Source organism: Ranitomeya variabilis, chromosome 2 (assembly GCF_051348905.1).
Source record: "Ranitomeya variabilis isolate aRanVar5 chromosome 2, aRanVar5.hap1, whole genome shotgun sequence".
NCBI lineage: Eukaryota > Metazoa > Chordata > Amphibia > Anura > Dendrobatidae > Ranitomeya > Ranitomeya variabilis.
This window is the reverse complement of record NC_135233.1, coordinates 150,236,688-150,261,817: the sequence shown is the minus strand read 5'-3', so window position 1 is coordinate 150,261,817 and position 25,130 is coordinate 150,236,688. Positions and strand designations below refer to the sequence as shown.

The 25,130-nt window shown below is 42.7% G+C and overlaps 1 protein-coding gene across 2 annotated transcripts in view; it reads right to left on the bottom strand.

Moving 5' to 3' along the window:
• The window catches only part of CCDC170 (coiled-coil domain containing 170), a 265,520-nt gene that overhangs the window by 172,715 nt on the left and 67,675 nt on the right, over positions 1-25,130 (bottom strand). For both annotated transcript variants that reach the window (XM_077283084.1, XM_077283085.1), the window contains exons 5-8: positions 23,496-23,752; positions 14,955-15,099; positions 9,050-9,235; positions 4,541-4,858 (exon numbers count right to left, since the gene is read on the bottom strand). In XM_077283084.1, the coding sequence (XP_077139199.1) occupies positions 4,541-4,858; positions 9,050-9,235; positions 14,955-15,099; positions 23,496-23,752 (906 nt within the window). The remainder of the gene's footprint in view (positions 1-4,540; positions 4,859-9,049; positions 9,236-14,954; positions 15,100-23,495; positions 23,753-25,130) is intronic.

Here is a 25,130-nt window from a genome sequence, read left to right as displayed (position 1 = left end):
ATATTGCACAGCCCATGTATTATTTTGCACAGCCCACGCATTATATTGCACAGCCCACGTGGTATATAGCACAGGTCATGCAGTACATTTTACAGCCCAGGTAGTATATAGCAGCCCACGTAGTACATTGCACAGCCCACGTAGTATATTGCACAGCCCACATAGTATATAGCAGCCCACATATTATATTGCACAGCCCACATAGTGTAACACAGCCCACGTAGTGTATAACACAGCCCACGTAGTGTATGACACAGCCCACGTAGTGTATGACACAGCCCACGTAGTGTATAACACAGGCCACATAGTGTATAACACAGGCCACGTAGTGTATAACACAGCCCATGTAGTGAATAACACAGGCCACGTAGTGTATAGCACAGGGAACGCAGTGTATAGCACAGCCCACGTAGCATATTGCACAGCCCACGTAGTATATTACACAGCTCACGTAGTATATTGCACATCCCACGCAGTACATTGCACAGCCCTCGTAGTACATTGCACAGCCCACGTAGTACATTGCACAGCCCACGTAGTATATTGCACAGCCCACGTAGTATATTGCACAGCCCACATATTATATTGCACAGCCCACGTATTATATTGCACAGCCCACGTATTATATTGCACAGCCCACGTAGAATATAGCACAGCCCACGCAGTACATTTTACAGCCCACGTAGTATATTGCACAGCCCACGTAATATATAGCAGCCCACGTAGTACATTGCACAGCCCACGTAGTATATTGCACAGCCCACATAGTATATAGCAGCCCACATATTATATTGCACAGCCCACGTATTATATTGCACAGCCCACGTATTATATTGGACAGCCCACGTAGTATATTGCACAGCCCACGTAGTATATTGCACAGCCCACTTAGTATATAGCAGCCCACGTAGTATATTGCACAGCCCACATATTATTTTGCACAGCCCACGTATTATATTGCACAGCCCACGTAGTATATAGCACAGCCCACGTAGTACATTGCACAGCCCACGTAGTATATTGCACAGCCCACGTAGTATATAGCAGCCCACGTATTATATTGCACAGCCCATGTATTATTTTGCACAGCCCACGTATTATATTGCACAGCATACGTAGCATATAGTACAGCCCACGCAGTACATTGTACAGCCCACGTATTATATTGCACAGCCCATGTAGTATATAGCAGCCCATGTATTATATTGCACAGCCCACGTATTATATTGCTGTTGTGAATTCCGTTCTCGGGCTCCCTCCTGTGGTCGTGAATGGTACTTTGGTGAGTTCTGTCCTTGGACACCCTCTGGTGGCTTTGAGTGGAACTGCTGATCTTTGAGGTTGGCTTTCTCACCTGCCCTCGTTTATTGCTTCTGCTCGCTTCCCTATTTAACTCTGCCCAGGTCGTTAGTCCATGCCAGCTGTCAATGTCTCAGTACTGGTTCAGATCTCTCTTGGAATTCTCAGATGACCTGACTACTCCAGCAGAAGCTAAGTCCTTGCTAGTCATTTGCTGTTCATTGGTTTTTTTCAATATATTTTTCAGTACATGCTATGTTTCAGTCCAGCCTGCTATTATGATATTTCCTTGCTAGCTGGAAGCTCTGGGGGTGCAGAGCTGCAACTCCACACCGTGAGTCGGTGTGGAGGTCTTTTTGCACACTCTGCGTGGTTTTTGTAGTTTTTTATACTGACCGCATAGTTCCCTTTCCTATCCTCTGTCTTTCTAGAGAAGATTCGGCCTCCTTTGCTAAAATCTGTTTCATTCCTGTGTTTGTCACTTCCCTCTTAACTCACAGTTAATATTTGTGGGGGGCTACCTTTACTTTGGGGAATTTCTCTGAGGCAAGGTAGGCTACTATTTCTATCTTTATAGGTAGTTAGCTCTTAGGCTGTGAAGAGGCGTCTAGGGAGAGTTAGGTATGCTCCACGGCTATTTCTAGTGTGTGTGATAGGATTAGGGATTGCGGTCAGTAGAGTTACCACTTCCTCAGAGCTTGTCCCAGGTTTTCTGTTTTAACCATCAGGTCACTTCGGGTGCTCCTAACCACCAGGTCATAACATATTGCACAGCCCACGTATTATATTGCACAGCCCACATAGTATATAGCACAGCCCACGCAGTTTATAGCAACATGGGCATCATATCCCTGTTAAAAAAAAGAATTAAAATAAAAAATATTTATATACTCACCTTCCGTTGGCCCCGGATCCAGGCGAAGCGGTTACCGACGCTCATCGCGCCCTCCGGTCCCAAGAGTGTATTGCGGTCTCGTGAGATGATGACATAGCGGTCCCACGAGACCGCTATGTCATCATCTCGCGAGACCGCAATGCATGGAGCTGTCACCGGAGCGTCGCGAGGAGCGGGGAAGGCCTGTTCCTAATCCAGGGGCTGACGGACGGTGAGTATATATCGATTTTTTTTTTTTTTATTTATTTTTAACATTAGATCTTTTAACTATTGATGCCACATAGGCAGCATCAATAGTCAAAAGTTGGTCACACAGGGTTAATGGCAGCGGTAACGGAGTGCATTACACCGCGGCATAACGCGGTCCATTACCGCTGCCATTAACCCTGTGTGAGCGCTGACTGGAGGGGATTATTGAGCGGGCACTGACTGCGGGGAGTAAGGAGCGGCCATTTTGCCGCCGGACTGTGGCCGTTGCTGATTGGTCGTGGCCGTTTTGCCGCGACCAATCAGCGACTTGGATTTTCATGACAGACAGAGGCTGCGACCGATGAATATCCGTGACAGACAGACAGACAGATAGAAAGACAGACAGACAGATGGAAGTGACCCTTAGACAATTATATAGTAGATAGACACCAAACATGTCTAGGTTCTTTTTTATTTCTGTGGTGAAAAAAATTCCAAAGTTTGTTAAAAAAAAATTTGTGCCATTTTCCGATACCCATAGCATCTCCATTTTTCGTAATCTCAAGTCGGTTGAGGGCTTATTTTTTGCGCGCCGAGCTCACATTTTTAATGATACCATTTTGGTGCAGATACGATACTTTGATCGCCCATTATCGCATTTTAATGCAATGTTGCAGCAACCAAATAAATGTAATTCTGGGGTTTTGACTTTTTTTCTCGTTACGCCGTTTAGCGATCTGGTTCATTTTTTTTTAGATTGATAGATCGGGCAATTCTGAACGTGGCGACACCAAATATGTGCATGTTTCATTTTTGGATTGTTTTATTTTGAATAGGGCGAAAGGAGGGTGATTTTAACTTTTATATTTTTAAAAACTTTTTTTCACTTTTGGCATGCTTCAATAGTCTCCATGGGAGACTAGAAGCTGCCATAACCCGTTCGGCTCTGCTACATACAGGTGATGATCAGATAGCCTGTATATAGCAGAATTGCTCACTTGCTATGAGCGCCGACCACCGGGCGGTGCTCATAGCAATTCAGCAGTGACAACCATAGAGGTCTGCTGGAGACCTCTGGTTGTCATGCCAACCCATCGATGACCCACGATCACGGGCGCTGCTGGGCGGGATTTCTGGCGTGCTTGCTGGAAGCCTAGGATAAATGCCGCTGTCAGAGTTTGACAGCAGCAGTTAACTGGTTAACAGCTGTGGGTGGATGTTAGAGGCACATGTCAGCTGTTCAAAACAGCTGACATGTGTCGGGAAAGATGTGGGCTTAGTGCCAGAGCCCACATCAAAGGGAGGGGGTCTGACATCGGCGTACTATTACGCCCGATGTCGGAAAGGGATTAAAATATCCGTATACATTTTTAGTACTTCAAAATAGCTTGTGATCTTTATTAGTAATAAGGGTAGAAATGATTTCTGCTTTTGGAGATTTATTATGAAGGATATTCTGAGTATACTCGCATGCTCCATTTGTAACTTGCAATCCATTGTTTGCTGGAGAGAGGACAAGCTGCAGTTATTTCTCCTATAGACAGCACAGAGAGGGGAATACGTGCTATTCATTCACTTTTAAGCTCATAGAGACAATCCGCATCAACATGGATGACATTATATAGCAGAGCTGAGCTATGTTGATCTGAATCTAGCTCTGACGTAAGGAAAAACAATTATTACAGAGTGCTTCACAATGTTTTTCTGTCTGTTCCCTTCTCTACTGCTCACTCATCCTACCCCCTACCTTCTCCATAGAGGATAATGGGTGTGTCACATGACATCTGCTGTCTGTCTCTTCTGAGCAAGATGGACTTCAGTTGCTTTTTCACAGTGGATGGTGAGTTCAGGAGGCAGGGGGAGGTGAAGAAGTTTCTTTATAATCACTTGTACTAGTTTTTGGAAAGTGCAGTTCCATTTTAGGCAGAGGCACAAAAGCCTATGATCACCATGCACGATGCAAAGCACTGGCTAAAGTGGTGTAAGGCAGATCGCTACTGGACTCACGTTTTACTATCTGACAGCCTGACGGATGAATCTGGTTTAGCAGATGCCTGGAGTTCTGCTCAAGCTCATATACTTAAATCTTCATGGCAACTATATTACACAAGGATACATAGTAATACTATAGTATAATTGCTGTTGAAACAAACTTACAATTTGTTTATTTTCTGTCCTGTTGCACAAGTCACGAATCCTCTCCAAGATAGCCTCTTCTTTTGGCTTTACAGCTACAGGGTCCCGACTGAGAGCGGCTGCAATTTCCTCCTTGAAAGATTCATGCAGGCTTCTTGATGCTTTGGCCTCTCCTACACTACTCTTCAATGTCACATCTAGTTCGGTGGTGCTCTTCTTTATCTGGTTTAGCTCTTGTTTGCTGGCCTCCCAGGCTCGATGTGATGCATTTAACCTATGAGTGAGGATTGTAATCTCCTTTTCAAGAGCGTGCTTGGCATCAGTAACACTTTCTAAATTCTGAAATTAACACAACAGAATAAGACAAATAATTTATTTTCTTATCACACAATCCCAACAAGGTCTTCTTAAAATGGGTTGAATATGCATTGCATTAAAATAGGTTGAATTAGCAAGAGTAGGGGTGTTGATGCTGAGCAGGTCTGTTTATTATTCTCCTGCACTATGGGAGACTTTATGTCATACTTACCCCCCTAAGAAAAAAAAATAGCCACCTTCTTCCTCCTACACAGCCATTGAGCTGAATAAGAGAGAGTCCTTTTCATACAAAAATACATGCAAGCAAAAAGTAGTGAATGGGATCAGCTAAACAACATTTACACAACCAACGCAGATATTAAATGGCAAAACAAATTCCAACATTACAAATCATATTTTTTCCTGGGAGTCAGTAGTGTGAGTAATGCAACATGAGTATTTTCAATCTACTGTATACAGAAGCTACTATGGACTACACTCCCTGACAGAAGTTATGTCGCTTATCCATGTTATGGAAATAAAAGCTTATAACCTGACGTTAAATTCATCCATTAGTTATAAATTATTCTTTTGAAAGCTGAAACCCTCCGAAATGTGGTTTAGGTTAAGAAAATAAATTGGCATCAATGCAGAAATATTGATCAGTTAATGGACACAGAATGGTCAGATTTTGGCAAGACAAAAGTTTTGTCGCCTAGTTATATAATGCACCCAATCCTAGTTTACATCCTCACCTTTGCTCAGTAAATGATCGGTTAATTAGTGTGTGTGTGTGTGTATAAAAAGAAACCCAGCACCCCAGACCTTCACTTGAACTGCAACTTGAGCTCTGACAACATGACAAAAATCCACCCTGCGACCAAAGCCTGGATTATCAAGAGGCTGAAGACCAGATCCACTGCAGAGGTGGCTGGCACCTTTAATGTGTCTCAGCGTCAAGTACAAGGAATTAAAAAAAGATTTGAAGAGACTGGAGATGTGTTTGATAAGCCCAGGTCCGGCAGACCCCCCAAGACAACTGCTCAGGAGGAACGTTTGTTGGTTAGAAAATCCAAAGCAAGCCCCTCTTCCACTGCAGCAGAGCTCTAGCAGACCTGGTCACCTCAAGTTCCTGTGTCAACTAGAACAGTTTGTAGGATTCTGTCTCGAAATGGCCTCCATGGTCGAATCAGTGCCCAGAAGCCAGCACTAAACAAAAGGCAAATAAAAAACCGTGTTGCATTTGCAAAGTCCCACAGCCTGCTAAATAGATGGATGCTGGAAGAGTGGCAGAAGGTGGATTTCTCTGATGAATCTTCAGTAGAACTACACCACAGTTGCCACAAATACTGTAGTAGACCTACTGGAGCCCGTATGGATCCAAAATACACCCAGAAAACAGTTAAATTTGGTGGTGGAAAGATCATGGTCTGGGGTTACATTCCGTATGGGGGTGTGCAAAACATTTGCAAGATGGAAGGCAATATCAATAGCCTAAAATATCAAGAAGTATTTGCTACCTCTTATATTCCAATTCATAAAAGGGGTCAGATTCTGCAGCAGGATGGTGCTCCATCTCATGCATCCATCTCTACAACAAAGTTCCTCCAGGCAAAAAAGATCAAGGTGCTCAAGGACTGGCCAGCCCAGTCACCAGACATTAACATCATTTGAGCATGTTTGGGGTAGGATGAAAGAGGAAGCTTGGAAGACAAATCCAAAGACTCTAGATGAACTCTGGGAGGCATGTAACACTGCATTCTTTGCTATTCCTGATTACTTCATTAATAAATTGTATGAATCATTGTTGAACTGCATAGATGCAGCCCTTCAAGCTCATGGAAGTCACACAAAATATTAAATATGACTCTAATAGCACCACAACTTCATTCACCAATGTTATGCAACATACAGTATATTTATATTTTAAGTTAATTATTTGTTTGAATATCACATTACTTTCTATGGGCGACAAAACTTTTGTCTTGCCAAAATCTGATCATTCTGTGTCCATTAACTGATCAATATTTCTGCATTGATGCCAATTTATTTTCTTAACCTAAACCACATTTCAGAGGGTTTCAGCTTTCAAAATAATAATTTATACAATTAATGGATGAATTTAACATCAGGTTATAAGCTTTTATTTACATAACATGGATAAGCGACATAACTTCTGTCAGGGAGTGTATGAGTTGAAATCTGGCAACTCTAAGGGTATGCGCACACGCTGCGGATTTTGCTGCAGATCCGCAGCATTTCCTCAGCTGCGGGTCCGCAGCAGTTTCCCATGAGTTTACATTACAATGTAAACCTATGGGAAACAGAAAACGCTGTGCCCATGCTGCGGAAAAAAACAGCACTTCAAAAGGTAGCACTTCAGTTTTTACCATTTTGCTGCTTTATAGGAATCCGGCCTTTGGCACAAAAGCCCCAACATTGCTGTGGGCAGGTGGAGCAAGTTGGCCGTAGAATAGCTGTGTCAGAAACACAAAAACTAGCAAAATGGACAAAATCAGGTGGCAGCGACGTGGTTAAGAGGATAGCTGAGGTCTGAACCAGGTAGAATAAATTGGAGACAGAATGGTGATTAAATCAGTTCAGGGTCAGCAACAAAAAAGCAATCCAAGGTTTAGACAGATTGGGTAGTGAATTAAAGGGAATCTGTCACCTCATTTGACCTGTCTAAACAATTAATATGGGCATACAGGCTATAGAATGCTGAAAACAGTCCTCCCTGTGTCTCTCATATCAGATGCCGTGTTGTTGAGAAATCATTTTTTTATCACTTTATATAAGTGACCTCTTCCAGGCTCCAGGGTGGATTGTGACAGGAGATAACTCTGCCCTCAGAGCTTATTTTTCATATAAGGGGGAGTTACCAGTGTGAAGTGACATGGATATCACTGTTACCAGTGTGATGTTTAATGGCCGCTCTCTGCTCTCCTGATCTCACTGCAGAGCTGTGTGTGATTATACCTCACACATCTGCAGGTTCATCTCAACGTCAGTTTCCATCTCACATGAGACAGGGTTGCAATACAGCAGAGCTGAGAGAGAAGCAAAAATGAGTTTGCAAGAAGACAAATTGAATTTCTCCTGTTCTTTGTTGGTTACTTGTCTCACACTGAGAATGCATCCTTCACGTAAAATAAGCTCTGGAGGCAGAATTATCTTCCAGGCATCATCCGCCCCAGCCTGGAAAAGATCACTTATATAAAGTGATAACAATTATTTCTCAGCAACAACACAGCTGATATGAAACATACAGGAGAGGACTGTTTTCAGTATTCTATAGCCTAAATGGCCAAATTAATAGTTTAGATAGGTCACATGTGGTGACAGATTCCCTTTAAAGGTAGGTCCAATATTGGGATCAGGAAAGAGATACAGTGCAACAACTGGCAAGAACTGAGTGTCAAGGGAAAATTTAAGTATGACGGTGTGCTCGGGATTTGGACTGCTGACCGTAAATACTATTGGCCTAAGGTCAAGACCTAATATATACAAAGTTATAATTAGCTTGGTAGCAATACAGGCTGCCCAGCTCAAGATACACAAACTACAGTGATGTTGCAGTTAGCCATAGCATGCCCCACAAAGTGCCAGAGAAGAATTCAAACAGGCTGCCTAGTGGTGATGCCAGAACAGTCTCCTCAGCAATCGGTGCCACTTGCACGGTCAGAGAGTTAATGCCTGACAGTGGAAATAGATGGCGCTGGACCACAGCCACCTAAGTATGTAAAAGCAGCATTCAGCTTCAATTTTATTCCTTTGAATTAGATATTTAGAAATTATAGGAAACTAAAGTCTCTCTTTCAGGAAAGTCAATATTAATAAAGCATCAAAAGAATATTCTCTATAAAGTACAGCAGCTTTTCAAGAATATCAACTGGATTCAGATGTATGCGCCGATGGATCTATAGACTATAATGGTGCTAACAGAGTGAATGTATGCTCTGCCCTGCATCATTTTACTACATCAGTCTACTACGTCTGAGTGTCCGCCTCCAGTAGGCATACAGGCATACAGTAGGCTCGAAAATGATGCATGGCAGGGCGCACATTCGCACTGCTGGCACCATTATAGCCCATAGCCCCGTCGGTTCTTACGTTTGTTGACAGGACCACCGAAAAGGTGCCGGAAAGCAATGTTAAAGCACCCTTACATACATTCAATGTGGTAACTTGCTGTTTCCCAAAAACATAATCCATCATAGAGATCATACAAACCTTGTGGAGGGTCTCTATTTGTTGGATAAATGAAATATTATTTTTTTTCTCTCTATTCACTTCAGAGACCAGTTTCATTATGGTTTCTCGGCTGGCTTTAGATTCTGTCTCATTGACATTAATGGTTTCCTCCAGGGTGAATATATTACCTTTTAATGTAGAATTCTCCTTATAGAGTTCACCTGCCTAAAAAAAAGTGTTAAGATTGTAGTGCTGCTTATAAGTAGGAAATATAATATTCTTATACCCATTTGATCACCAAAAAGGAAAAGGTGAGTCATGTTAAAGCAGTGAATCAAAATCCAATACACAAGCTGCAGAAAAAAATATGGGAAGATTTTAGGAAGTGCTGCGGATTTTAAAATCTACAAAATGCTCTTTTCATTGAGAAGTGATTTGCACTATTTTCCAGAACATGGATGAATGGATAAATCTGCATCTGAATGTAGATGTAAATTTAAATGAAAACACATAAGAGGATTTACAATGCATACAATGACGCCCGGAGGACAACAAAGCAGCAGTGTAAAGCTATGTGAATTATAATGCATGTGTATAAGGACTCCCTGGAGGAGCAAAATCAACACAATGGATTGGTAATCTATGGTATACAGGGTTAATAACCATCCAGAAATTCCAGGATAGGAGGTAAAAATAAATCACTTTTTTTTGTCCTGTCCATAAAAAAATTTAAGGCATCCATGAATTTTTTGAAGCTTAATTCTATTCTACAGATAGGCTGTAGTCATATATCATAATGTTTTGTTACATTTTTCCAGTGTGTCTGTAAAAAATATTCGTCTTCCTGTGATTTTTTGATAAGCTGTCCAGAAAAAAAAAGTCAAGTTTGCAACCCTGCAGGTATGTCTAAAAATATTGCGTCATTAAATTTATAAATCATATTTTACAATTGAAAAGAACCTGTCACCATGAAAATGCAGTGGCATCTGCAGGCCCCATGTTATTGAGCAGGATGAGCTGAGCACATTGGTATATAGTTTTGTGAGTATAGATTCAGTATTTTCGGTCCATTGGGCGGTCCTACAGTGACTGACAGCTTTATTTGTATAAATGTGTATACAGAGAGAGCTGTCAATCACTGATAGGACCGCCCACTGGACCAAAAATCCCAGAAACAGCAGAGGTTTAACCTCATAATGACAGCCGATATGCCTTTTAACGGTGGCAATTAAGGGTACTTATTCCTCAGCGCCGCTTTTTAACAGCGCTAAAAAATAAGTATATAGCGTCCCCCAGCATCAGAATTTTTCCAGGGTCTTGGCTACCAGGGGTAGCCAAAACCCCAGAGAAATGATTCGGGTCGTTTTTTTACCAACCCCAGTGTTCTGATAATAATGGTGACCGCAAAAAAAAGTCAATTGCCCATTTAATTTCTCTCTCCTCTGCTGTGATCGCACATCAGAGGAGAGAAAAATGGGGTCCCCCGATACCCCTCTGATACCTCCAGTGTCCCTGCATCCCCCCGTGAAGTTCCCCAGCCAATAGTGTCTTCTTCTGGGAAGAAAATGGAGGGCGCAAGCGCAGTGCGCCTGCCGAGTTATGCCCGCCGGTACCCGGAAACAATAGGAAATTTTTCCTATTGGTGCACTTTGATCACTGTGATATACCCTATCACAGTGATCAAAATTTTAAAAAAGTAAATCAAAACCCCCTTTATCACCCCCCTAGTTAAGTAAAAAATAATACAATAAAAAATGTATTTATTTCCATTTTTCCAATAGGGTTAGGGTTGGGCTAAAGTTAGGGTTAGGATAAAGCTAGCGTTAGGGTTGGGCTAGGGTTAGGGTTGGGCTAAAGTTAGGGTTGGGCTAAAGTTAGGGTGGGGCTAGGGTTAGGGTTGGGGCTAGGGTTAGAGCTGGGCTAAAATTAGGGTTGGTGCTAGCGTTAGAGTTGGGGCTAGGGTTAGGGTTGGGCTAAAGTAAGGGTTGAGCTAAAGTTAGTGTTGTGCTAAAGTTAGGGTTGGGCTAAAGCTAGGGTTTGGCTAGGATTATGGTTGTGGTTAGGGTTGGGATTACGGTTAGGGTTGGGATTAGGGTTAGGGGTGTGTTAGGCATTAGGGATAGGGGTGTGTTGGTGTTAGGGCTGGAGTTAGAATTGGGGGGTTCCACTGTTTAGGTACATCAGGGGGTCTCCAAATGAAACATGGCATCGCCATTGATTCCAGCAAATTTTGCAATCAAAAAGTCAAACGGTACTCTCTCCCTTCTGAGCCCTGCCATGCACCAAATTAGTGGCTTTCCCCCAAAGAGTATTGGCATACTCATGAGAAATTTCACAACATATTTTGTGGTCCATTTTCTCCTGATACCTTTGTGAAAATAAAAAAAATTTGGTTCCAAAGTAAATTTTTTGTGAAAAAAGTAAAATGTTATTTTTTTTCCTTCCCTTTTATTTATTGTAATGCACCTGAAGGGTTAATAAACTTCTTGAATGTGGCTTTGCGCACCTTGAGAGATGCAGTTTTTAGAATGGTGTCATGTTTGGGTATTTTCTGTAATATTGAGCCTTCAAACCTGCTTCAAATGTGAGGTGGTCCCTAAAAAAAATAGTTTTGTAAATTTTGTTGGAAAAATGAGAAATCGCTGGTCAAATTTTAACCCTTATAGCGTCCTAACAAAAAAAATTATGTTTCCAAAATTGTGCTGATGTAAAGTAGAAATGTGAGAAATGTTACTTATTAACTATTTTGTGCGAAATAACTCTCTGATTTAAGGGTACAAAAATTAAAAGTTTGAAAATTGCAACATTTTAAAATTTTTTGCCGAATTTCCTCTTTTTTCATAAATAAATAAAGACATTTTAAAACTAACATTAAGTACAATATGTCATGAAAAAACAGTCTCCGAATCAGTGGGATACGTTGAAGTGTTCCAGAGCTATGACTTCATAAAGTGACAGTGGTCAGAATTGTAAAAATTGGCTTAGTCATTAAGTACCGTATATACTTGTGTATAAGCCGAGATTTTCAGCACTTTTTTGTGCTGAAAATGCTCCCCTTGGCTTATACACGGGTCATTGTCCAGAAAGCCAGAGGGGGAGGGGGAGCGGCTGTAGCACTCCGGCTTCCAGAAGACATCAATACTCACTGTTTGTCACTGCATCTCAGTCCCTGCATATCTGTCCCGGCGCCGGCAGCTCTTCCTGTTCCTGTGCTCAGCGGTCAGGTGGTACTGCTCATTAAGGTAATGAATATGCACGCGTCTCCACTCCCATAGGCATGGAGCGCATATTCATTACCTTAATGAGCGGTACCAGGTGACCGCTGAGCACAGGAACAAGGAAGAGCTGCTGGCCCTGGGACAGAGATGCAGGGACACGAGAGGAGGGTAAATAGGATGGGGGGAAGACATGTGGAACCGTGGGAGCCATGCTGGACTGTGGGAGCCATGCGGGACAGTGGGAGCTATGCAGGACCGTGGAGCCATGGGGGACCGTGGAGCCATGGGGGACCGTGGAGCCATGCATACAACAGGGGGAGCCACACATACCAGGACAGGACGGGTTTGCTACACATACCAAGAAAAAACGGGGGAGCCACATACCAGGACAAAATTGAGGAGCCACACATACCAGGACAAAACTGGGGAGCCACATATACCAGGACAAAGCGGATGAGCGACACATAACAGGACAAGACGGGGGAAGCCACACATAGCAGGACAAGACGGGGAAGCCACGCATAGCAGGACAGGACAGGGGGAGCCACATACCAGGACAGGACGAGGGAGCCATGCATAGCAGGACAGGGATGAAGGGACAATGCATACCCGGCTTATACTCGAGTCAATAAGCTTACCCAGTTTTCCATGGCAAAATTAGGTGCCTCGGCTTAAACTCGGGTCGGCTTATACTCGAGTATATACGGCTCTGTCACTAAGGGGTTAAATGAATAAACCAATGGTTATACTGAATCTATACTCACAAAACTATATACCAATGTGCTCAGCTTCTCCTGCTCTATAACATTGTACCTGCAGATTCACTGCATTTTTATTGTGACAGGTTCCCGTTTAAGGGAACCTGTCTCCTCGTTTTGCCGCTATAAGATGCGGCCACTGCCTTTCGGGGCTTATCTACAGCATTCTGTAGTGCTGTAGATAAGCCCCAGGTCCGACCTGAAAGAGAAGAAAAACAAGTTTTATTATACTCACCCAGGGGCTTCCGGTCCGATGGGTGTCGCAGGTCCCGGATCCAGCGCCTCCCATCTTCATGCGATGTCGTCATCCTCCTTGCTTCGTGACACGCTCCTGTGCAGGCGTACTTATCTGCCCTGTTGAGGGCAGAGCAAAGTACTGCAGTGCGCAGGCGCTGGGCCTCTCTGACCTTTCCCGGCGCCTGCGCACTACAGTACTTTGCTCTGCCCTCAACAGGGTAGATCAGTATGCCTGCACAGGAGCACGGCATGAAGCAAGCAGGATGACGACATCCCCGGACCCGGGACCTGCGACATCCATCAGACGGGACCGTCCCCGTGTGAGTATAATAAAACTTGTTTTTCTTCTCTTTCAGGTCAGACCGCGGGCTTATCTACAGCATTACAGAATGCTGTAGATAAGCCCCCAAAGGCGGTGATGGAATCATAGCTGCAAAACGAGGTGACAGGTTTCCTTTAACTCCATTACTTTTCCTCTGGATGCAAGTATGAAAACATATAAATACAGATATAATATCATACCATAGAGTAAGAAAGCTATAAAAACAAACAATAACACTCATCTAGTGACAAAATGTGGCATCCAAATATGGTAAACCTGAAAAAGAAAATGAACAATATGTACACGCATCCCATGTTCATTATCACTGATGCAGCCTCTCTGTGTACTACTACTTTTTAATTTTTATTCTATTATTTCTCACTCTGATTTTCATACTTAGATGCAACATTATTACATGTGATTTGTTTTGGTTTTGTGAGTTTGCAAATTACATTATGCAAATACCGTAGTTAATTATTCAGAATGCCTTAATGTTTATACCCCATATTTGGTCAAAAAGACATCAAAAAATAAAATGCACTTTAAAGATGACTTGTCAAAAGTGGCCAGATATTGCTTATTTATTTCTACTGCTCCACTGAGCATTCCCTTTCTTTATTCTAAAGTCCGCTATATGATCCTAGAGATATGGACCTTATTATTTAGTGCTAATTGTTATGGTCTTTACCAAGTGGGGAGTTGCCTGCAGAATATTCTAGGAGAGCCTTTTCAGGCTGCTCTACATTATTACTCTGTGAGTGCTCTGTCAGCACCCATTAGAAAAAACAATAGAAATTAGCATTAAAAAAGAAGACTCATTCCCAGTGGAAATAAAATATTACTTCACTTTGTGGCAAGTCTTCTTTAAAGGGAACCTGTCACCAGGTTTTCCCAATGTAAACTAAAACTACCGCCTTTAAAGCTTCTTTTACAGTAATCCAGCAACCTGTATATAAGCCCACAACTCCCTCTTTATATGAAAAAAAATACCTTTTATAATTCCACCCAATGGTACGATCAGGCACGATGGCTGACGATGGTCTTGTTCGGCATCACCTCGATCCCTGCAATCGCCATCCTATGGCCTTGATTGATATGGATGATGTGTCCTACGTCATCCACACAACGCCACCTGTCTCGCTATGGAAGCATTATAAACGGTATTTTTTGGGATACGTATTAGGAGTTGGGGGCTTATACACAGGTTGTTGGACTTCAGTAAAAAAGGCACTGAAGGTGGTGGCTTTAGCTTATATTAAGGAAACTTGGTGATAGGTTCTGTTTCAGTACTCTGAGAGGATTGTTGTCGCAGTGAGTGGACCTAATCATATCTTGCAAATATTTATTTGTTTGAAACATTTAATTACATGTAATACTCAATATCTATTCATAGTTTTTATAATTGGTACCTTGGACAGTATGATCACTTCAGGATCTTCTTTTCCCATAATATCTATATCCAAACTTGAAGACAGTTGAGTCACAAACTGACCATGACTCCGACTATTTCTAGACGCCTCCGATCTGCTCTCTTCCAAATGAGCCATGTGGGTTCTAGATAAGGAGATGTATATTCTCTCATAATTATTGTAATAATAATAACAATCTAACAGCCAACTATAGACATCTGCTAAATACAAATCACAGGGAAATGAAACAGGTAGTAGTAACACATACTGTACATATGTTCAGTTTGATGTGTATGACAGAAAACTATACAAGCTCATAAAAAAAATAATGTGTATGTCGCTCACCATGCAAATGAACAAACAACCTCTGTCTTATTCCACAAGAAAATCCCATGGCAGACAAAATGATTAGTGATAACAAAAATTCCCCATTAAATGTCACCAGCTTAACCCAGCAGGAAGTACGGCGGTGTCTAAAAACCACTAAAATTAACAAATCTCCAGGCCCAGATGGGCTACACCCCCGAGTACTGCAGGAACTAAGTACAGTCATTGATAGACCATTATTTTTAATCTTTAAAGACTCCATAATAACAGGGTCTGTACCACAGGACTGGTGTATAGCAAATGTGGTGCCAATATTCAAAAAGGGGACAAAAACTGAACTCGGAAATTATAGGCCAGTAAGCTTAACCTCTACTGTGGGTAAAATCCTGTGTTAAATACTGCATGGGCTGTGCTATTTCACATTACAATTCTAAGGGATGTTATACTGGAGTATCTGAAGAGGAATAACCTCATGACCCAATACCAACATGGGTTTACTAGGGACCGTTCCTGTCAGACTAATCTGATCAGTTTCTATGAAGAGGAAAGTTCCAGACTGGACCAAGGGAACGAGTGGACGTAGTGTATATGGACTTTTCAAAAGCTTTTGATAAGGTGCACAGGAAAGGTTGATACATAAAATGAGAATAATGGGGATAGGGGAAAATATGTGTAAGTGGGTTAAGAGCTGGCTCAGGGATAGGAAACAAAGGGTGGTAATTAATGAAGCACACTCAGACTGGGTCGCAGTTAGCAGTGGGGTACCACAGGGGTCAGTATTGGGCCCACTTCTTTTTAACATATTTATTATTGATCTTGTAGGGGGCATACAGAGTAGAATTTCAATATTTGCAGATGACACTAAATTCTGCAGGGTAATCAATACAGAGGAGGACAATTTTATATTACAGGATGATTTATGTAAACTAGAAGCTTGGGCTGATAAATGGCAAATGAGCTTTAATGGGGATAAATATAAGGTCATGCACTTGGGTAGAGCAAATAAGATGTAGAATTATGTGCTTAACTAGATGGTGGCCTGATTCTAATGCATCGGGTATTCTAGAATATGTATGTATGTATGTACATGGCGCTTAGCACAGCCACGCAGTATATAGCACAGCTACGTAGTATATAACACAGCCACGTAGTATATAACACAGACAGTCACGAAGTATATAGCACAGCCATGTAGTATATAGGACAGCCACGTAGTATATAGGACAGCCACGCAGTATATAGCAGCCACGTAGTATATAGCACAGGCCATGTAATATATAGCACAGCCCATGCAGTATTAAACACAGGCCACATAGTATATAACACAGCACATGCAGTATAAAACACTGCCCACATAGTATATAACACAGCCCACGTAGTATATAGCAGCCAGGCAGTATATAACACAGCCCACGTAATATATAGCACAGGCCACGTAGTATACAACACAGCCCATGTTTTATATAACACAGGCCAAGCAGTATATAACACAGCCCACGCAGTATATAGCAGCCACATAGTATATAGCACAGGCCATGTAATATATAGCACAGCCCATGTAATATATAGCACAACCCATGCAGTATATAACACAGGCCACATAGTATATAACACAGCACATGCAGTATAAAACACTGCCCACGTAGTATATAACACAGCCCACGTAGTATATAGCAGCCAGGCAGTATATAACACAGCCCACGTAATATATAGCACAGGCCACGTAGTATATAACACAGCCCACGTAGTATATAACACAGGCCACGCAGAATATAACACAGCCCACGCAGTATATAACACAGCCCACGTAGTATATAGAAGTGTGGGCACCATATCCCTGTTAAAAAAAAATTTAAATAAAAAATAGTTATATACTCAACCTCTGGCGTCCACCGAAGCTTTCCCGATGCGCGCGATGCTGCTGCCTCGCGAGACCGCTAAGTCATCTGGGTAATTTCGCAATGCATCACTAGGAACGCAAGCTGGCGGCAGCATCGCACGCATGGATGGACGTCGGAAGGTGAAAATAGCACAATTTTTTATTTTTTTAATTATTTTTAACATTATATCTATTTACTATTGATACTGCATAGGCAGCATCAATAGTAAAAAGTTGGTCTGGGATGGGGCGACACACTGGCACTGACTGGAGAGGAGTAGGGAGGGGGCACTGACTTGAGGGGAGTAGGGAGAGGCCAATTCCCGGCCGGACTAAGCCTGTCGCTGATTGGCCCGGCCAGCCTCGACCAATCAGCGAGTTAGTTACAGACAAACAGACGGAAGTACCCATTAGACAATTATATATATAGATTGTAAAACACTGGGCAAAACCGTCAATGAAAAAGACCTGGGTGTATGGGTGGATGACAAATTCACATTTAGTGGCCAGTGTCAGGCAGCTGCTGCAAAGGCAAATAAAATAATGGGAAGCATTAAAAGAGGCTTAGATGCTCATGAGGAGAACATAATTTTACCTCTATACAAGTCACTAGTTTGACCACACTTAGAATACTGTGTACAGTTCTGGTCTCCGGTTTATAAGAAAGACATAGCTGAACTAGAGCGGGTGCAGAGAAGAGCGACCAAGGCTATTAGAGGACTGGGGGGTCTGCAATACCAAGATAGGTTATTACACTTGGGGTTATTTAGCTTGGAAAATGAAGGCTAAGGGGTGATCTTATGTTAATGTATAAATATATGAAGGGACAGTGCAAAGACCTTTCTGATGATCTTTTTACTCGTAGACCTGAGACGGGGACAAGGGTTCATCCTCTACATCTGGAGGAAAGAAGGTTTAAGCATAATAACAGACGCGGATTCTTTACTGTAAGAGCAGTGATACTATGGAACTCTCTGCTGTATGATGTTGTAATGAGTGATTCATTACTTAAATTTAAGAGGGGACTGGATGCCTTTCTTAAAAAGTATAATGTTACAGGTTATATATACTAGATTCCTTGATAGGGCGTTGATCCAGGGAACTAGTCTGATTGCCGTATGTGGGGTCGGGAAGGAATTTTTTTTCCCCAATGTGGAGCTTACTCTTTGCCACATGTTTTTTTTTTTACTTCCTCTGGATCAACATGTTAGGGCATGTTAGGTTAGGCTATGGGTTGAACAAGATGGACTTAAAGTCTTCCTTCAACCTTAATAACTATATTATAACTAATAACTATGTTATTGAATTGGGTGCCAGACCATTTGCTGACAGAATTACTTCAAGTGGAAAAAGGACAGCACATCCAAAGTAGAATAAAAAACCTCTTCAATCTTTATTTAACGTCCATCTCATAAAAACCATATACAGGTAATGGAATGGTCACTCTGATGAGTTTCTGGCACATGGTCAGGGTGACCATGCCATTACCTGTATATGGTTTTTATGAGAAGGACATTTATTAAAGTTTGAAGAGTTTTTATTCCACTTCTGATGTTCGGTCCCTTTCCCCCTTTTTCTATTTGTACAAGCTTTGAGGGTCTGAGAACTTCTTTAATGGGAAGGCAGCTCACTGTCAATTACATAGGGAACCTGGTGTTTGAGAAGTTAGATTTCTCAGCTCTGCTACATTCTACATCTAAAAGCTCTGATTGTTTCAGAACGGCTACACTCAGTAAACTAAGTGATACATCACTGCATTCAGAGTCTCTTTGCCTACATCATGCTGCTCTCAGAGGACGTTGCAAATACCTGATTACAGATTCCCTTTAAGTAAGTTATTACAATTTTAACTGCACAAATCTTGTTTACTTCATTTGACTGACTTGCCTTCGTCAATTAAAGAAACAAGAACAAATGTTTTGTCATAATAGGACTGGTGAGTAAACTGGGACCAGGGGCACCTTTCCTGGCCCTAGCACTAGGGGGCACCCTAGCTCGCCCTGTTCCCCGGGATACCTCAGATGGCGATGATGCTGAGGCCTCCGCTCTTGCCCTGTCTCCTAGCTGCAGCCCTGCGTCTGTCCCCCTCCCTTACCCGGGGAAGAGAGGGGCTACCATGTTCCACAGTACACCAACACCAACATTTTGCCGACTCCAAGTAAACCAGATTCTTATGATCAGTGATCACCATCACTGGGTGAACTGCTCCTTCTAAAAAATGAAGCCACTCCTTAAATACCCATTTGATAGCTAAGAGTTCCCAATTACCAATATCATAGTTTCTCTCAGCTGGCGAAAGTTTTTAGAAAAGTATGCGCATGGTTGCCATTTACCAGGAGACGCACCCTGCGACAATACAGCTCCCACTCCCACTTGGGATGCATCCACCTCCACAATGAAAGGCTGAGTGACATCAGGCTGAATAAGAATCGGCACAGAAGCAAAACACCTTTTCAATGTGTCAAATACCTCCCTGGCAGGACTGGACCAACCGGAGGAGTCCGTCCCCTTCTTAGCCATATCAGTGAGCGGTTTGGCTACTACCAAAAAGTTTTTTATGAATTTACGGTTGTTAATGGCGAAGCTCAAAAACCTTTGTAAGGCCTTCAAATCCTCGGGACGTTCCCAATCCAATACCGCCCAGACTATCGCTGGATCCATGCGAAAACCGGTGGCAGATAATACATATCCAAGAAAAGGGATCTCCTCAATCAAGAACATACGCTTCTCGGGTTTGACATACAATTTATTGTCACGTAGTATGTGCAGGACCTGTCTGACATGTCACTGGCGTGACTCAAGGTCAGGTGAATCACCAGATTCTCGTGTCCTTCGGCATATTGAACGTAGTCTTCCACTCATCCCCCTCCTTAATGCGGATGAAGTTGTACGCCCCCCTGAGGTACATCTTAGAGAACCATTTTTCCCCAACAATTTGATTAAAGAGGTCAGGGATCAGAGGTAGCGGATACAGATCAGGTACAGTGATTGCATTAAGTTCACGGAAATCCAGGCAAAGACATAACCCCCCATACTTCTTCTTGACAAAAAAGAACCCCGCAGCAAGGGGAGAAGAGGATGGTCGGATATGACCCTTAGCCAGACTTTCCGCAATATAGTCCTTCATGGCCTGCCTTTCTGGACCTGAGATGTTATAGAGTCTGCTCTTGGGCAGCTTGGCACCAGGAACCAAATTAATGGCACAATCATATGGACGATGAGGGGGAAGCTCTTGGCTCCCCTGCTCAGAAAACACATCCTCAGTCTGACAGGTAATGGGGCACAGACTGGGAATCCACCCTTGCCAACTGGGTACCCAAACAGTGTCCTTGACAGTATGTACTCCACTTTACCGCTTCCTGTGTCCGACAATCAATTACCGGATTGTGCAGAGCGAGCCAAGGAAGTCCCAGTACCACAGGTGAGGGCAGGCCCTCAAGCAAGTAGCAGTTTAACACCTCAGAGTGTATGGCCCCCACCTGTAGCCACAAGTCATGGACCACCTGTGTGAAGTGCCCCGTTTTAGAGAATCTATAGCTATAATGGCTATCGGTCTGGACAAGGTATGTGAAACAAGGCCTCGGTCTTGGACGAACCTAGCATCGACCAAATTAAACCCAACCCCACTGTCCAAAAAGGCGTAAACGTCCACCTTATTTTCACCCACATATAAAATAGCTGGAAGGAAAAAAGTCTTTCCCACCAAGGTTATGAGTACACTGGAGTTGCCAACCTCCCCGCAACCCAGGCCCTCTAGTTTTCCAGCGGTTGATTAAACAAGTGACAGGTAGGACATGTGCTCACAAAATGACCCTTCTTGCCAGAACAGAAACACACTCCCCGCTTACGCCGGATTAATGCAAGTTTGCTAGGTTAGAATGCCACACCCACCTGCATGGATTCCACAGTAGAATCAGTACTGACCATGCTCAAACTTGGACCTCCCACCCCCAGAGGTGACTCCCTATGTCTCTGGCGAAGACGGCGATCAACCCGGATTGCCAGAGACATGGCCACCTCCAGGGAGTCAGGAGTCTCACAGAGAGCTAACGCATCCCTTACTCTCACAGAGAGACCCTCACAGAACTAAGGCAGTCCGGGTCATTCCACCTAGTGTCGGTGGGCCACCGCCGGAACTTGGAGCAGTATTTGTCTGCTAGACAGTCTCCTTGTTGAAGTTGGTGCAGAGATGATTCAGCCAAGGAGACGTGATCAGGGTCATCATACACCAAGCCCAGAGTCTGAAAAAAAACCACTACGGTTTGGAGTGACTGTGAATCAGATGGCAGAGAAAATGTCCATGCTTGTGGGTCCTCCTGCTAGAGCGAGATAACAATCCCCACCCATTGCTCCTCTGTACCAGAGGATACTGGACGCAGCCGGAAATATAGTTTACAAGCCTGACGGAACACAACAAACTTATGCCACCCACCAGAGAACTTGTCTGGCAGTGTGAGCATTTGTTCCACAATAGTTTGCCTGGAGAGCGAGATCCCCACACCACATATAACAGGGTGCTGTGAAACCACCGTGCGTAAATCCGCCACCTCCAAACTGAGTTGCTGCAACTGCCCTGTCAGCGCTGTGATAGGATCCATGATGGATCAGAAAAAAAGGCTTTCGGTCTGAGTTAATGTCACGATGGGACTGGCGAGTAAACTGGGACCAGGGGCACCTTTCCTGGCCCTAGTAATAGGAGGAACTCTAGCTCGCCCTGTTCCCCAGGATACCTCAGATGGCGAGGATGCCGGGGCCTCTGCCCTTGCCCTGTCTCCTAGCTGCAGCCCAGTCTGTCCCCTCCCCAGGGAAGAGAGGCGCTACCTTGTACCGCAGTACTCCAACCCGACAGACAGAGGAACAAAGACAAGAGTAAAAGAAAATTCCACTCACACAAATTATACTCTCACAAATAACAGAGGTATTCACCAGGGTATGAAGGACGGGGGAAGAAAATAAGGCAGGTAAGTATGAGGAATTTCCAAGCGTACAAACCAAGCAACAGTCGCACAATAAACTCCCCGAGCTCTCCAAACACCAGCTTCTCCCTCTCCAGATCTATGTAGCAAGTGCTAACTCAAACAAGGACCTGGCCAGAAGGCCTAGCTTTTATAGGAGAGAGTAGTGGCTAACCGAGCACAGCTGAATACAGGGATTTCCACATGGCCGATTAACCCCTGTCCTGCTGAAAGAAAACAAACACATTTAATACACCGAAGTAGTGCTTCTTCTCAGCGGCGAAGCATGAGCCATCAGACGCTGGGGTCTTCTTGCACTGCTCTGTCGCGGTAACTCCATGACATGTATTCTTCATTGGTATTCAATAGGCAAAAGGTTATAATGACCATGTATAGCCCATTAACAGTAGCTCAGGTTTTAGGAATCTATTGCATGAATATCTCTAAGGCTACTAAATATATTATAATCGAATTACATGTTTTATACTTAGGAAGTCTATTAACTATTATACTCATATAGCTGTAGTTAAATGGAATCTGTCAGTAGGATTAACCCTTGAAAGCCATCTATATGGGCATGCAGGTCTTAGAAAGCTCAATAAAATGATACCTTGATATCTGCAATCCAATGTCTTTTTCCAGAGAAATCTAAATTTTACTTATATGCAAATTAGCTGTTAAGATCTATGGACCGGACACTGATCTACATGACACTTTGCTCTCATAATCATACACAGCTATGCAGTGAGATCAGAACTAACACAGGACAGCAGATGTGAACTCCGTCTCATTGCAAATATTTGCAGCAGCCTTTGTCCTCTCATAGTACTGTGAGCTCTGCTGCAGAGCTGCGCCTGACTATAACTAACACAGTACAGAAGAGTTGAACCTGGTTTCTTTACAAACACATCAAGAACATTTGCAGTTATCTTCTCACAGAGTTGCAGGCTCTGCTGTGCTACCCTTCCCCCACACTAGTTGCTGTGAAATGGAAGCTGACAGGACTGTGAGAGAACTGCAGCTGCAAATGTTTTGGTAATGGGATAAACTTCACTTCTGTACTGTGTTAGTTCTAGTCTTACTGCACTTTACTGTGTGTGATTTTGAGAGCAAATGGGCAGTCATTATTTGGTTCACACTGGTAATGCCTCCTTTTATTTAAAATAATCTCTAGAGGCAGATAGTCATGCAAATCAGGGTTCAGTCGATCTTAACAGCTCATCTACATATTAAGAAAAATGTAGATTTCACTGGAGCAAGTCATGAATACAGTTATCAAGGCATCATTTTATTTACCTTTCTATGACCTACATGCCCATTTAGATGGCTTAAGAGAGTTGATCTACTGGCAGATTCCCTTTAATAGAAGTGGTAGCTTACTTTAACTTAGACTCCATTTCTTGCAGTCTATCTTTCAGTCCTCGGTTTTCCTGAATGATTCCCTTTAAGGTCAATTCTGCTCTAGTTTTTGAATTTGCCAATATACCAGAATCTTCCTCTGTCTCCTGTAGCCTTGCCCTTAGAGAGGTGATAAGAGAGGACTGTCGTGCATTGTTTTCTCGGTAGCTTTCCACTTCAGCTTTTAGCTCTTGCAGACACAAATCCTTGGAGGAAAGCTTAGACCGAATATCAAGCAGCTGAAAAAAATTGAAAATAAGTTGCTAAAAGTATTCAATAAAACTTTCAATCAGTGTAAATTCTACAGTCTCCAATAGACACAACTTTATAATAACTTTATATCATAAAAAAGGAAAAGATGAGCCATAGTGCTAATATATACCCGCTTCTTTTATAGCTGCATACTCAGAAGCACATTTTGTTCTGGAGCACAAGGGACAATGTCCAATGAAAAAATGAAAATAAAACTAAATCTGAGATGTACTCACCAGAATTATCAGAGAATGTCCAACAATATAGGAAAGGATAGTCTGAGTGGCTTCCTTACCTGTTTGCGTTATGCTGTGGTAATGATCCATCCTAGCAGTGAGTTAGTTACAGGTCTTAACAGTGAGATAGAATTGTTCACTTTTTGATAAAGATAAAAAAACAAATTTGCAAGATTGATTTAAGAGATGAGGCCCTCACCTATACAAGCACTGCCATGGACTGCAGGTGTAACCCTGATGAAGGTAGTCACAACCGCAGAAACGCGTTGGATGAACAAAGACTCTGCTTCCCAGAGAGAGTCCGTACTGCGCAGTGACATCATGCGCCTGTAAGTCGGCAGTTTGTTTGAACATGTGCTGGTAGAACAGTGACCGGCACTATACCAGCACAGTGCATTATTGCCAACATCATTCAAGGCACTTGGAACCTTTCCACAAACCTAGTGTGAGTTCTCACAATCAGGAGAACTTATCACCATCATAGTTGCAGCAGGATACCCAGCAGCTAATTGGACATAACATCTAGGATGGATCATCACTGCAGCATAACGCAAACAGGTATGGAAGCCACTCAGGCTATCCATTCCTATATTGTTGAACATTCTCTGATAATTCTGGTGAGCGCATCTCAGATTTTCTTTCATTATAATAACTCTAAAGGTCACATGTAATGATAGTTGTTGCTACATCTACATGGGAAGACCTTGAGAACGTAAGACAAGGGAAAATAATTGATCTATTAATGGGTATAAACAAATACTAAATATAAATAACTTAGATTGTAAATGCTGTGACCCAAAAGACCGGACTGTATTAGGCTACAGGGACAGTCGTTGGAAATACATAAGGAAAGTGAGAAAAAAAGAACCGACCAAAAAAGTCCCAGTACAACAAAGGTGATTGAAAAAAATGCTTAATTGGAACCAGGCGATAAAAGGGGTGACAGAACAATGATTAAAAGAATGTTAAAAATGTATATAAAAACAGGAATGCACACCCAGGAGTATAAAAAGGAGGTTCTGTAATGTAATCATAATATTTTGGGGTACATAAAAGTAAGCACAGTAAAGTGCATAACCAGATAGGAATAATTATATATAAATTATACAGGAGTAAGTGAAGTGCAAGT